This window comes from Arvicanthis niloticus, chromosome 9 (genome assembly GCF_011762505.2).
Source record: "Arvicanthis niloticus isolate mArvNil1 chromosome 9, mArvNil1.pat.X, whole genome shotgun sequence".
Taxonomy (NCBI): Eukaryota; Metazoa; Chordata; class Mammalia; order Rodentia; family Muridae; genus Arvicanthis; species Arvicanthis niloticus.
The window spans coordinates 12482927-12496574 of record NC_047666.1 but is presented as its reverse complement, the minus strand read 5'-3'; the positions used below and the strand labels follow the sequence as shown (position 1 = coordinate 12496574).

At 47.9% G+C, this 13648-nt stretch overlaps 1 protein-coding gene across 4 annotated transcripts in view; it reads right to left on the bottom strand.

Annotated features, from left to right (window-relative positions):
• Window positions 1-13648, bottom strand: part of Reep1 (receptor accessory protein 1) — a 104480-nt gene that overhangs the window by 10515 nt on the left and 80317 nt on the right. For 2 of the 4 annotated variants that reach the window (XM_076939907.1, XM_076939906.1), the window contains exons 6-8: window positions 11704-11754; window positions 4818-4995; window positions 1071-1106 (exon numbers count right to left, since the gene is read on the bottom strand). In XM_076939907.1, coding sequence (XP_076796022.1) covers window positions 1071-1106; window positions 4818-4995; window positions 11704-11754 — 265 coding nt within the window. The remainder of the gene's footprint in view (window positions 1-1070; window positions 1107-4817; window positions 4996-11703; window positions 11755-13648) is intronic. The other 2 variants (XM_076939905.1, XM_034512340.2) reach the window with 2 other exon arrangements.

Below are 13648 nucleotides of genomic sequence, written 5' to 3'. Positions count from 1 at the left end.
GAGACGCAGAATCCTGGGTCCATCCGGCTATCACAGCCTTTGAAAATAGTAGCCATGGGACCGAGAGATGGCTCAGGGAGTAAAGGTACCTCCTGCTAAGCCTGAGTTTGGTCCCTAAAACTCACGGTGTGGGAAGCGAGAACCAACGCTCCCAAGTTGTTCTCTGACTTCCACACAGAGGCCACGGCACATACATGATCTCATATAACCCCTCATACACAATAAAAGAATATGATGAAATAACAGTCACCCTTCAAAAGCCCCTTTTAACTGCCATTTCCATTATAATGCAGGGAGGATAACAGGGACCTTTATCTCTATTTTATGGTGAAAAAAAAAAAAAAAAAAAAAAAAAGGCTCAGAGCAGTTAGGCGACTCACACAAAGTTGCACAGCTAGTAAGTGGCAAGCCAGAGTTCTTTTAGTAGGGCCAGAATCCCCTAAAAACTCAGGGCTTCCTGTCTTCAGAGGATCATGGCAAGTCCCTCTGTCCTTAGGACCCATTACACTGGGTGTGCACCACTATATGTTGGCTTAAAGATTCACACATACGTCTCTCACATTCCTTCTAAGAGGCTGGATAATTCTCTCATGGAACACAGGTTTGGCAGGTGACTCACAGCCATCAAGCAGGCTGAGCGCTAACTTGACTTCAAAGGCAAAGTCATTACAGGTCATGACAGCTCCTTCCTGCCTGTCCTCTCTACCTTGAACCATTCACTCTGAGCCAAGCCACTGGCCATGTTTCAGTACTCCCCAAGAGCTTGTGATAGGCCCAGATGGTAAGGAACTCCAGGCAGTGACCCCTGGAGCCATCTTTTGGGGTGGATCTGCTGTGTCTCAGTCACACCTTCAGGTGACGGAGCCCAGCCAGCATCCTGACTGCAGCTTCTAAAGAGGTTTGGCTACAGAAACGTAAGACAGTAGTTTTGCTTCCCCTAAGGGTCTTGTCCCACATCTGACCCATCCAGCTGAAAGGGAGCCCTAAGGTCAGGGTCCAGCACTTGGTTAGCGATGACCCCTGAAGCAAGCTGAATCCAGCAGGCTGCAGGCAGGTTGGCTGTTACTCACCTTTCCGGGTCCTGCAGGTGGAGCAGCAGGTACACACTGTGGGAATCGATCGGGTGGGGGCGCTGTCAGAGATAGCCCCCACCCAGCAGGAACCAGGCCCCAGCCACCAGGGAGGCCCCAGGGGAGTGAGTGTACAGATCCCAGGAATAGGGAGGTCTTTATAGACACCACAGAGTGGAAAGGGATAATCTCTGATTCAGCTTCCTCTAGGCTCAGGCCCCGGATCCCTGCAGCTCTGAGGAGGTGAGAGCTGTTTACGTTTCTCCTGAATAACTATCCTTCCCCCAAACCTCTCCGAGACCTTTGATTCAGAGAGTCGTCCGGGAAACCTCTGTAGACTATAGTAGATGCTCACTAAATCCATGCTGACCCACTGACTCTGAAGCTATAAAAGTCTCTTAACTCTCTGGCTAGAGAGATGGCTCAGCAGTTAAGAGCACCGACTGCTCTTCCAGAGGTCCTGAGTTCAATTCCCGGCAACTACATGGTGGCTCACAACCATCTGTAATGGGATCTGATGCCCTCTTCCTCCTGTCTGAGGAGAGCAATGGTGTACTCATATACATAAAATAAATAAATAAATCTTTAAAAAACAAGTCCCTCAACTCAGTGGACACTTTTTGGTGGTTAGTGGCAGTCATTTGATGTGTTATCCCTCCCTTTACTCCCTCTCAGTTCAGATTGCAGAGAGGGCAATCAGTCCCTGCCTGCCCTAACCCTTCAAGCCAGAGGGCAAACACCAGGTAGGTCAGTCAGCTCTGGAATGTGGCCCAGCCTCACCCTGAGTGCTGAAGGTGGCAGCAAAGAATTCTATCTATCTACACACATATCTATCTATCTATCTATCTATCTATCTATCTATCTATCTATCTATCTATCTACACACATATCTATCTATCTATCTATCTATCTATACACATATCTATCTATCTACACACATATCTATCTATCTATCTACCTATCTACCTACCTATCTACCTACATATATAGATATAGATATAGATATAGATATAGATATAGATATATGTAGGTAGATATATTTCAGACCTGTCTGAGGTCTGAAAATGATCTTTATTTTCTTCTCTCTCATTCTCCTCACAATCTTAGACACAAGGTGACTAGGACACGATGGAACCTTTCCTTCAGAGAAAGCAGAAGGGACGGGGACCTGCTTCCTGCACAAGGTCAAATACTCTGCTGTGACTTAGGCATCGTTTTGAGAAAAGTTCTGAGGCTGGTTGGCAGTGCACAGAACTGAGGAGAGGAAGTGGGCTCACAGGAATGAACAGGAACACATGTGGCAGCTGCCTTGTGGTGTCGGGCCAGCTTCCCTGTATCCTGTGGGCTCAGTGTCACCTCACCAGGATGCACTCCTGTGTTTGTGTACTTGGTCTCCCAGCCAGTGGGGCCATTTTGGAACCTTTGGCCGTGGAACCTTTAGTGGGTGGAACTTTGCAGGAGGAAAGATTCACAAGGGGCAGGCCTTAAGTTCTGATAGCCAGACCCTACTTTCAGTTTTCCTGTTTCTTGACTTCTGACCCAATGTGCCACAGTCCCACACTCCTGCTGCCGTGCCTTCCGGGCCGCGATGGTCTGCGCCCTCACTGTGAGCAAGAATGAACTTACGCCCCAGTCAGTTGCCGCTTGCCAGTTATCTGGTCACAGCAATGAGAAAAGCAGCATAGTGAGGCCCAGTTCGCACCCCACTCTGGGGCCCCTTACCTCATTTTCCTCCCCTGGTATTGGATCCATGCTGTGGGCGGAGTTGGGAAGGACAGACAGCCCCAGCTCCAACACAGACATGGGTACTTCTGCCCCACTCCCAGGACCTGATCTGCATCTCATCTTTCTGTCTGAAGTAACTTTTGATTTAAGCCCAGAGCAGCAGGGGAGAGTGCTACCTTCCCTGGCCTCCCCACTATGGGCCAGCACCTCCCTCTCTGAAGGGAGGTCTCAGCGTGGCAAAGGATTTCACCGCCTCTGCCAGCACCAAAACAAACCACCCCAAACCTTCTTCTGTCTATTGCTGGGCTGGAATTGTTTCAGGCCTTGGAAGCATTCACATCATCTCTGAGGGCCCGCCAAGCTCCTCATTTCATTCTGAGCCCTGACCTGAAAAGTCTAACAAGAGAAGGTCTGGGCAGGAGGCCCAGATTCTGGTTCTGTGTGGCATTGGCAGAGTGCATGACCTCTCTGTGCCTGCTGCCTCTACTTGGTTCTCTCCTCTAGGACAAAAATAGACTCTTAAAGAGAAAGGGCGGCAGGACTACCTGGTTCACTTCCCAGCCAGAGCAGGACTCCCTGCCTGCCCTTCCAACTTTGGTGTGGGCTGTTCCAAAGTCAGGGCTCACAGAGAAGCCCAGGCGGCTCCTGAACCCATTCGGGATTGGAAAGCACTTTCTTGGGTGAGATGGAGACATACTAGGGTTTATAACAAAGGCTGCTTACTACCTACTGGCACCAGGCATGGACTGCCCTTAGCACTCCGACTTTGCTTATTCCAATTGAGTCCTCATAGCCAACGCTCCTCCTCTCCAGTCCTGCCCTGCTTCTAGGGTGAAAACACCTCCCATTAAAAATATATGAACTTCAAACCTAGGGATGGTGCACGGTCCTGAGGGGGGAGGAAGCTGAGGGATACCAAGCAATGTTGATGGTACTGAGTGTCTGGGCCTTATGTTACCATGTCCACACCAAGTGCAAGCCCTCAAAGTCAGGTGGGGTCTGTCCGGATCTGGGACTCAGAGCCCAAGTGCCTTTAGAGGTGCCTCTTACAGTACTCAATAAGGGTCCAAGTGCCCTGGAGGTCCTGGTTTGCATGTTTAAGGGCAGGACAGACACTGGATACATAACTCATATTCCAAAACAGCCCAAGTCCTCCTAGTTCTTATTAACAAGGAGGGCAAAGGTGGTGACTTGTCACCTCCTCCACACATCCTACTGTCCACCATTTTCTATCAACAGCTCTGCTCTATTTCCGAGTAACTGTCATCTTCTAAGAATCCATCTTGGAAACGGATAGTGCCCGGTCCATATACCGACCCCCAGAAGCTCCCAGTCCACACGGATAGATCAGATACTGGATTCATACGCTGACCTACACAGCTGGGTCTCATGCAAACCTACTGAGACGTCTAGAGACAGGACCAAGATAACACACATTAAATAGGGTTAAGCCCCATCTGAGCAGTCTTATGCCAAGTGCTTAACCATGAGAGGTAGATTTCCAGTCACTGAAAGGACGTGGCCTCCTCAGGAACCTCAGGCCTAGAGTGGTCCTTGGTAGGTGCAGGTGTGGGCATGCTTAGTGAGTAGGCAGTCAGAGATGAACTGGAGACAGTGAAGAGGGAGGAGACGAAATACTCAGGGAGAAGGGAGGCCCATGGTGTCCGGGCCTGGGGAGTGGGAGAAGGGGTCATGACACCTGAGTGTGGGGCTAGAGAGACTAGAAAGCACTCCCAAGGCCCAGACTTGCTCCTGCTCCAGACTTGACCCAGGTACTGGCACCCAACACCCTGATTCCTCAGACGATGATGAAGGAGGAGGAACTATCTAATGCTGATGACCTAACCGGTGCAAGGCACAGTCCCCAGGCCAGCTTCCTGAGCCCATTTGCTGTGCTCCTCATCCAGCCCGGGACGACCTAACAAATGACTCTGTTGGTGACAGATCTGTGGGGCAAGGGACACCTTGTGTGCCATCCAGTACTGTGCCTCTTAATGACAAAAGGGACAGGGAGTGACCTACCTGAGCTGCTGGCACTCTCAGAAGCACTCCTGGACATCTTGGGCTGGCCATGTTTGCCGCCGGACCGCCCAGTCCCTGGTGGAGGAGGGCCTGAGGGAGCAGGGGCACCATCACCCCTGATGGTGGTGAGGTCTTGCATGCTGAAGCTCCGTAGCCTCTCTGACAAGGCACCCTGTCCCTGGACACAACACAGGAGAGCACATGTCAGAGGCCTGACCACAAGCTTATGGACCATGGTGGGAACAGACATGAGACGTGACAAAGGTTGAGAGGCCCTGCTCTGTGAGTAGACAAGACAGAAACAAGCCCTGGTTTACCTCTGTTGAGGGTCCCTGGTATACTTGTTGACAGGTGACTTAGATTCCAGGGCCACCTCTGGGGCTCAGTTATCGATCCCTCTCCTTTTCAGAGACCCCCCCCCAAAGGAAATCTGTAGCTAGGATGACTATCCTCTACAGCTCCCCCAACCTCCATTTTGTTGTCTGAGATAGGGTCTCATGTGTCCAAGGCTGGCCTCAAAATTATCACTATTGGAATATACCTGTTAGGAGATCCTGAACTGATCATCTTGCCTCTCCTTCCCAAATGCTAGGATTGCGGGCAAGGGGCACCACACCTGGTTTATATATAAAAGGGCTCAAACTCAGGATTTTATGTATGTTAGGCAGGTACTCTGCCACCTCAGCGACATCCCCAGCCACTGCAGAACCTACTCTACAGAAATGGCCAGAGGTCTCAGCTTCCCACCAGTAGAAGTAAATATGTGGCCACATTGTTCTCAGTTCTCGAAATCTGCTTATAAAATCCAAACCTAATATTCTATGCACCCAGCCCTTCTTCCTAACGCTATAAAAGGCAGACGGTGTTGTTTTAATGAATGACAGCAGTAGTTTAAAAAAATTTCTGTGCAGTTGAGGTGGTTAACAAAGCACACTTACTCATATTGGCACATGAAACACACACTGGCGCATGAATACCCAAAAGCTAATGAATCAGGAAAGAAGAAATAACAAAGAACCCTCTGCTGTGACGTAACCACTTCATATGCTGAAGGAGCTGTGGAGTGAATCTCAGTGTGAATGTATTCTTTTGTTTAGGAAAGCAAGATCAATTGGAAAGGTTAGAAAAGCAAATCTTCCCTCCACTACCTGTCCTGAGTGGCAGGTCTGTGTGGGCAGAATCAAGGTGAAGGCAGAGGGCTGGACATTGCTTTAGGTGTACAGGTGTGTCTCAGGGTAGGAGAGAGACTCATTAAATCTTGTTGTTTAGAATTGATTTTATCTTATTTTGTATAGTTTTATTTTCTAACTTATTATATGAGACTTTAATACATGCATTTAATGTGTTTTGATCAAATCCATGGAAGCCCCACTCTTGCCAAGGAACTATTAGCCAGTGATGGCTGCAGGTGGGGGTGAGGGTTTGGGGGAGTCAGGAACTATTAGCAACTGATGGTTGTAGGCAGGAGTGGGGGAGTCAGTTATTCTTTATAATTGTGTGTGTGTGTGTGTGTTGGTTGAGCCAGAAGAAGTATCAGATCCCCTGCAGCTGGAGTTACAGGCAGCTATGAGGTGCTGGACACAGATGCTGAGAACCAAACACAGGTCCTCTGGAAGAGCAGCAAATATTCTTAACCACTGAGCCATCTCTCCAGCCAGTTTTCTACAGGAACGAAGCGCCCTGATAGGTGGTTGTCCATGTTCTAGTAGATGGTCCTATACCCATGCACTAAGCAGACTGAGTGGGGTTAAAAACAAACAAACAAACAAACAAACAGTACATGAAGTTTGGAGAGACTTGTTTGGAGCAAGGGCACCTGAGAGTGGGATAGGAGGCTGGTGAGAGACTGGCGTTATGAGAATAGTGTTGGGATTTGGAGCAAGCAGCTGCCAGGCAATGAACTTGGGTATGCTCTGAATACGGGGGACCCAGTGGGAACCAGAGGATATGGGACACCAAGGTGACGATGCATCTTATTTTCACAGTGAAGAGAAGAGTGGTGCCTAATTGTCCAGGGACTGTGGATAACAAGGTAGGGCAGACATGACAACACCAGCAAATCAGCCCATGGCGGATCCAGTGGATCCGGCAGCTGCAGCAGGAAAGCCAGCAGGGGCCGAACGCACCGGGCAGAGGCTTGCACCATCCGGAGCGGATGAAGTGAAAAGGCTTGCTCTAGCCCCACTCCAGATGGTGCAAGCCTTTTCACTTCATCCAATAATAAAAGAATGATCCACATGGATGAACAAAGCACAGGCACTTGCTGAAATGGAAGGTCTGAGTGTGACAGGGAACAAAAGCAGGCAAGGGCATAAAAATAAGTAAGCAGGTTGTGTTCATGTATTTGGGAATGTCTATACACACAGTAATAATAATAATTCAAAAGGGGCCACACATTTAATGGGAGAGGTTGGAAGGAGAATGGGAAAGGAGGGAGATTACATTATAATCTCAAAAAAGTATGACAATGATAAGAACAACAAAACGTAAACAACCACAACGAAAGGAGTGGGCAAGGGAGGGGCAAGCAGAAAGGGGCTAGCATAAGGTTAGATGCTACACTGAAAAGAGGAACTGGCTGATTCTTAACCTACCGAAGATACGAAAACCATGTCTCAAGGAAACTAACAACAATGACACTAAGGGCATGGTGGCTCACATCTGGAACCCCAGCATTTGAGAGCTGAGGCAGGAAAACTGTCACAAGTTTGAGGCTATTCCCAGTAGCATAGTTCTAGGCCAGCCTGGGCTACAGAGTGATCCTTATTCCCCCAAAGCCAACAACAAACATAAATCACAAACAGGAAATGATTTAAATAACCAAATATATACAGTTAGAACCATTAATCTATAGAAAGGTAAAGTTTTCTGTCCTTAGGATAGCCACTGTGTACAGCAAGCCAGAGGCAGGTGTTTCAGAAGGCCTGGAGAGATGGCTCCGTGGCTAAGAGAGCTTGCTCCTCTCCCAGAGGAGCTGAGTTCAGTTCTCAGCACTTATGTCAGGAACCTCACCATTGCCTGTAACTCCACCTCCAGGAGGATCCAACACTTCCACACAAATGTGCACCCCACCCCCCAAACAAACACCACATGTGCACACATACACACATAAATAAACAAAATAAGTCTTTAAGAACCTAAGTTTTTATTTTATTTTTTAAGCCAACTAAATGATGACTGCCGCTGCTGCCCACCACATCTAAGTTGGCCATTGAAATGAGTGAAAGAACAGATAGTGTGTGGCCAAAAGGAGCGGGTGGGGTTCATGACCCCAAGCCCAAATAACCGGCCAGGGACCAACTCCCTCAGCATCTTCCAGATCTTGTAAATGCTCTGCAATAGACCTGAGGGAAAACAGCAGCCGGCAGGACATGCCCATTTGGCAAATGGCTCACTTTCGCTCAGAGAAGCCCAGCCAGGGTAGCTCCAATATCACCAGCATCAGGAAGATTGAGTGTCAGGGGTGAGGAAAGAGGAGATGAAGTTGGCTCAGCACCAAGCTAGTCCTGTGCTGGAGGGAACTGCAGAAGCATGGAAACAAGAGCCCTGGAAACAAATCGGAACAGCTGGAGACGTCTGAAACCAACAGGCCTCTCATTTGAAAACCCCTCAGCCAGGCTCAGGCTCTATTCAATCTCATTCTTATTTGCCTTCCTAGAGCCCTACTTGAGCTGTGCTTGGGAGAATCCCCATCTTGATATCTGGGAGCTGTCATCTTCTGGAACATCTTCTGGCTGCCACATTGGGTTCCTTACTTTGGGAAAATAATTCTGGCTTTGTATTTTGGAAAAAGCGAAATAGCCCGGCAGTGGTTGCACATGCCTTCAGTTCCAGCACTTGAGAGGCAGAAGCAGGTGAATCTCTGAGTTCCTGGTCTACAGGGCAAGTTCTAGGACACCCAGGGCAACACAGAGAAACCCTGTCTCAAAAAACAATGCCAGGCTAAAATATATTCTGTGACCACAGTGGAAGACACAGAGAGCCAACCATTCAAAATCTTTTGCAGCTCCCCTCCTCCCTCCGTTTCTCTCCAGGATCTCACTATATAGCCCCGGCTGGCCTGGAACTTACTACCAGTCTGGACTCGAACTCACAAAGGTCTATTTGTGTCTGTTTCCTGAGTGCTGGTATTAATACCTGGCTATTCTTTTTATTTTGAATATGTACACATATGGATTGCATGCAGGTGTAGTGGGACGTGTATATTTGTGTGTGTGTAGGTCAGAAGACCTTAGCCTGTGCTTCTGATCTATCTATCTATCTATCTATCTATCTATCTATCTATCTATCCACTTACCTATCTACCTCTACAGAGCTCTGAGTGTCCTAGAACTCAATATGTAGACTAGGTTGCCCTTAAACAGCTAGGTTGGCAGCAATCCACTTACCTCTGCCTCCCAAGTGCTGGGATCAAAGGCATGCACTACCACGCCAGGTTCTGTGCTCCTTTTAATTCTGTGCACAAAGGTGTTTTTAAAAAAATATATCAGTCTAGTAATGCCTTAAATAAGAGGTGGTAAACTTTCTAGTGAAAGGCACTGTGTCCCCATTTCATTAGCAATGTCTCCTTTCTTAGTGGCACTTGAGAAAATGACTTCTAGACAATGAAAACTCTGAGACAAGCTCTCAGTGGCGTCCATCCTGTCCCGTTTTCCATGCAACTGTACTTAACACTGGGCATTGTCTGCTGGTCTTCCCCTCCTACAGCTTCCTTTCCTATTGCAGGCTTGCATCCACCCACCTTTCTACTTGACACACAGTAGGTGTCAAGGCAGAAAGAATGAGCATATGGACATCCATCGTGTTGCTGTCCGAGTGAAGTGGCTACAGGAGGCTACCCCACTCCACTCCCATACATCAGCCAGGGGCCCGGACCTGAGGGGTGTCTATTGAACACGGCTTGTGATGTGTCTACAAGTTGGGGCATAGTGACAGGTGGCACACCCATGAAACAAAGTATTCCAGAGGAGAGCTCCTCCTGGAGAACGTGGGTGTGTAAATTATGTAAATTACTTGGAAAGGGGGTTTCATTGTGTACCTCAGGCTGACCTAGGAAACTCTATGTAGACCAGGTTAGTCTTGAACTCAAAGGTCTGCCTGCCTATGCTTCTCAAGTGCTGGGATTAAAGGCATATGCCACTGTACCTGGTTACTTTGATTTTTTTTTTTAGACACGGTTTATATATCCAAGACTAACTAAATTCTAACTTGCTAAGTAGCCAAGGATAGACCTCAAACTTCTCATCTTCCTGCCTCTACCTCCCAACCACGAGGATTTCAGGTATGCAAGACCACACTCAATTTATGTGGTGCTAGGGATTTGAACCCAAGGTTTTGTGGGTGCTGGGCAAGCGAGCATTCTACCCAGTCCTATCCCAGCCTAAGAAAGGCACATTTGTTGGGCAGGTTTTAGTACTTTTCTACCACTAAGCATTACCGCTCGGTTTGATGGCTAAGGAGGTCTAGCTATCTGTTGTCAATGCCCAAGACTGTCTTTGCTCAATGAGAGCATGCCTCAAGTGACAGGCTTTACTGGGTCGTAGGGCTAGGGGGACCTCACCCTCCTTTGTCCTTTTGCATTTTGCACAGGAGGCAGTACAACTGAATTTCCAGTGATACCCAGCAGTCTCCAGAGATAACCCTGAGGACTCCTCTGTGAATACAGGACTTCTGTGACAGTGACAAATGCCTCCAAACCCAAAACAATTCGGGAAGTCTATGTTTTGTATTGCTTTAATATTAATTATTAATATTAATTAATAAAATACCAATAGTAAACAGTAATATTGAGCTATTTTAGTTTACATGTATGAGTGTTTTGCCTGCATGTATGTATGTGTGTGTACTACACACATGTCTGGTGGCTGTGGAGGTCAGAAGTAGGCTTTGGATCGCCTGGAACTGGAGTTACAGATGTTTGTAAGCCACTATATAGATGCTAGTAACTGAACCTGGCTCTCAACCACTGAGCCATCTCTCTAGCTCCTATGTTTGACTTTGGAGACAGAGACTCGTATAGTCCAGGCTAGCCGCTTGCTCGATATATAGTCAAGGTGACCTTGAGTTTCTGATCTCCCTGCCCCCGCTTCCAAGGGCAGGATTACAGTCGTGCACCACCATGGCCCATGGGTATATATATTTACCTAAAATTAAAATAGAACTGAGAGGTAAGATAGATATCCCAGAAATGGAACAATTTAAGGCCCTGTACAGGTTCTGGAGGGACCCCACCAAGACACAGGGGAAAGGAGTGCAAAGTTACCTCCCCTCCCTTCCCCAGGTATGCAGTGCCCACTGTGGATGACAGTGAAGGTGGAATCGAAGGTTTTAGTGAGTCAGACAATTGACAACAAAGCCCCCAGCATAGCCATATTTCCCAGGGGTAACTCAAGAAGAGTTAGTGCTTCCTGCTACACCTCACATCACAGCCAGCCGGATGACAGCTTCCCCAGATGTCTGTGCTCCACAGCAGGGCCCAGCAGCCCCACCTCAGCATGCTACGGATATCCTACTTTATTTAGGAAAAAAAAAAAAAACAAAAAAAAAACCAGGATTAACAAAACAGGAAGAGATGAGGGTCTCTACCATGAGAGTGTCAGTACAAATTCAATTCATTCCCCAGGCATTAAACAAAGGGGGTGGGGACTGAGTGAGTTAGTCACATGTTAGATGCTGCCAGACGAGCACACTAAAAGGCTCTGGTATGATGACAAGGTGCAGCCAGCCTGTGTGTCTGGCATGGAGTCACACACGTCACACACAGGTGTCGGGACAGCAAGACACCTGCCTCTGATCCAGACCAGAGGCTGGTGGGCAGAGATGGCTGAGGGGCCTCTCTACCTGACTGGATCGGTTTGGAGTTAGTCACACCTCTCAACAGGGTTACCTGCCCTTCTCTGAGGTCCAAGGAGGAGACAAAATGAAAGATTCGAGCCACCTGATAAAGGGTAAAAAGGGGACAAAAAAAAAAGCCATGGGCACAGGCCACCAAGATACTGAAGAGAGCCACATGGCCCCCATTTCCCTCCCTCCCTCGTTCGCTCGCTCACTTGCTCAGCCCACGCATTTCTCTGTTCACACACAACAAGCACTGATGGGAAGCTGACAAAGCCCCACGAGGTCCTGAAGAGGATCAAACACGTGTCAGTGTGAAGTGTAGGTCCTGAAGAGGATCAAACACGTGTCAGTGTGAAGTGGCTCCTGCTTCCAAGAACCTCAACCGGACCAGGGCATCAAGACAGAAATTTGTACAAGAGGACAAATGACCAAGTTGACAAAACGTGCACCGTTCTGGGAGGGACAGCATGGTTGGCCTGAGTCTCACCAGAAGCCTCTCACAGGAGCTCACAGTTGTGCAAAGTGAGGGCTGAAGTGCCAGAAGTGAAGGGTAGGGGACAGAGCTCAGTTCTCCACTGAAGGTTTTGGAAGAGTGAGTGAAAGAAAAGAATGTTAGGATAGTAAGAACCTTCTAGAAACAGTTTGTGGCTTGTGCTGAAAACTAGCCCCAATATTCCAATATCTTTCTTCCCTGTCTTTTTGCATTTTGTGGTGGGGGACAGCAATGTCTGGGATAAAGGTCTGTTTCCTAACCTTTTTGGGAAGTGTTCTTAATGAGAAATAACAGGCAGAAGCAAACTGCCTGGTGAGTCAGACCTCTGTATCAGAGCATCCGGATCATCTGAATCAAGCATCTCCGAGAAACAGGGGTTCAGGATCTTCCGAACACTGAGCTGTCAGGATAATGGTCTCAGTTTGAAGCCCTGCCTACTCCATGTATTCTTCAGAGATATCTCTTCAGCCTTCTTTCACACTTCTGAACTCTTGGGCACCCAGGTAATAAGTTACCATCATTTCTGATGCTTTCCACTTTCCACTTCTTTCTCAAGCCCTAACCTTTCAGCATCCCTTCCTTCTTTCCCCTCATCTGCCTTTCTAACATGGTCTGTTGCAGTAACTATGCAAGTGGCTGTTCCTTTTCCCTTCCTACCTCATCTTTATCTCTCTATCCCTTATTATATTTTTGGTTGTGAGCCTAGCCTTTAACGGCTGAGCCATCTCTCCATCCCTTTCCATCCCTTCTTGCATTCCACCTATAGAACATCTTTTTATCATCCTAGAAATAGCAACTGAGTCCTATTTTTAAAAGGTCAGATTGTTGCCAAAGCTTGACTGCCCCCTTGTGGCCACTGATCCCAATTGCGGGCAAAGTTGTCAGTTTACAGCAGCCAAGACAAGAGAGTGGATGCAGTTTATGGTGTGAAAAGTGGGCTGGCACAAAGGAGAGAATGAGGAAACAGGAGCTGCTGCGTGGGTGCTGCTATAGGCAAGAGCTTCCAGCTCTGCTTCCCCAGGAGCCTCATAAACACAGTTCCAAAGAACTTGGTGAAAGAGAGGAGTGTCCCATCAAAGCTGGAGCAGCTACAGGTGAAGACAATACCAAGGAACACCTAACAACATTCACAGAGGGCTTGAGGCAGCTGCTCAGTAGAAGTCCCCTCCATGATGCCAGCCAATGGCCAACTAAGGAACTCAACTCCAGGGTTCTTAATTTCAATTAATGTATATTGAAACAGTCCTATGTGGCAAGTGGCTATCATATTAGACAAAATAGGGTTAGAGGAATAAAGAAGGGTGTATAGTTCACATTATCTAAGGTTTTCTGTTCGTTTTATTCAATACAGGGTCTCTATGTGTCTCTGGAGCTTGCTATGTAGGCCAGGGTAGGATTGGACTCACAGAGATCTACCTACTTCTGCACCCCAAGTGCTAGGATTAAAGTTGTGTGCTACAAAGACCAGCGGCACATCAATCATCTTTAATGAGTAATACAA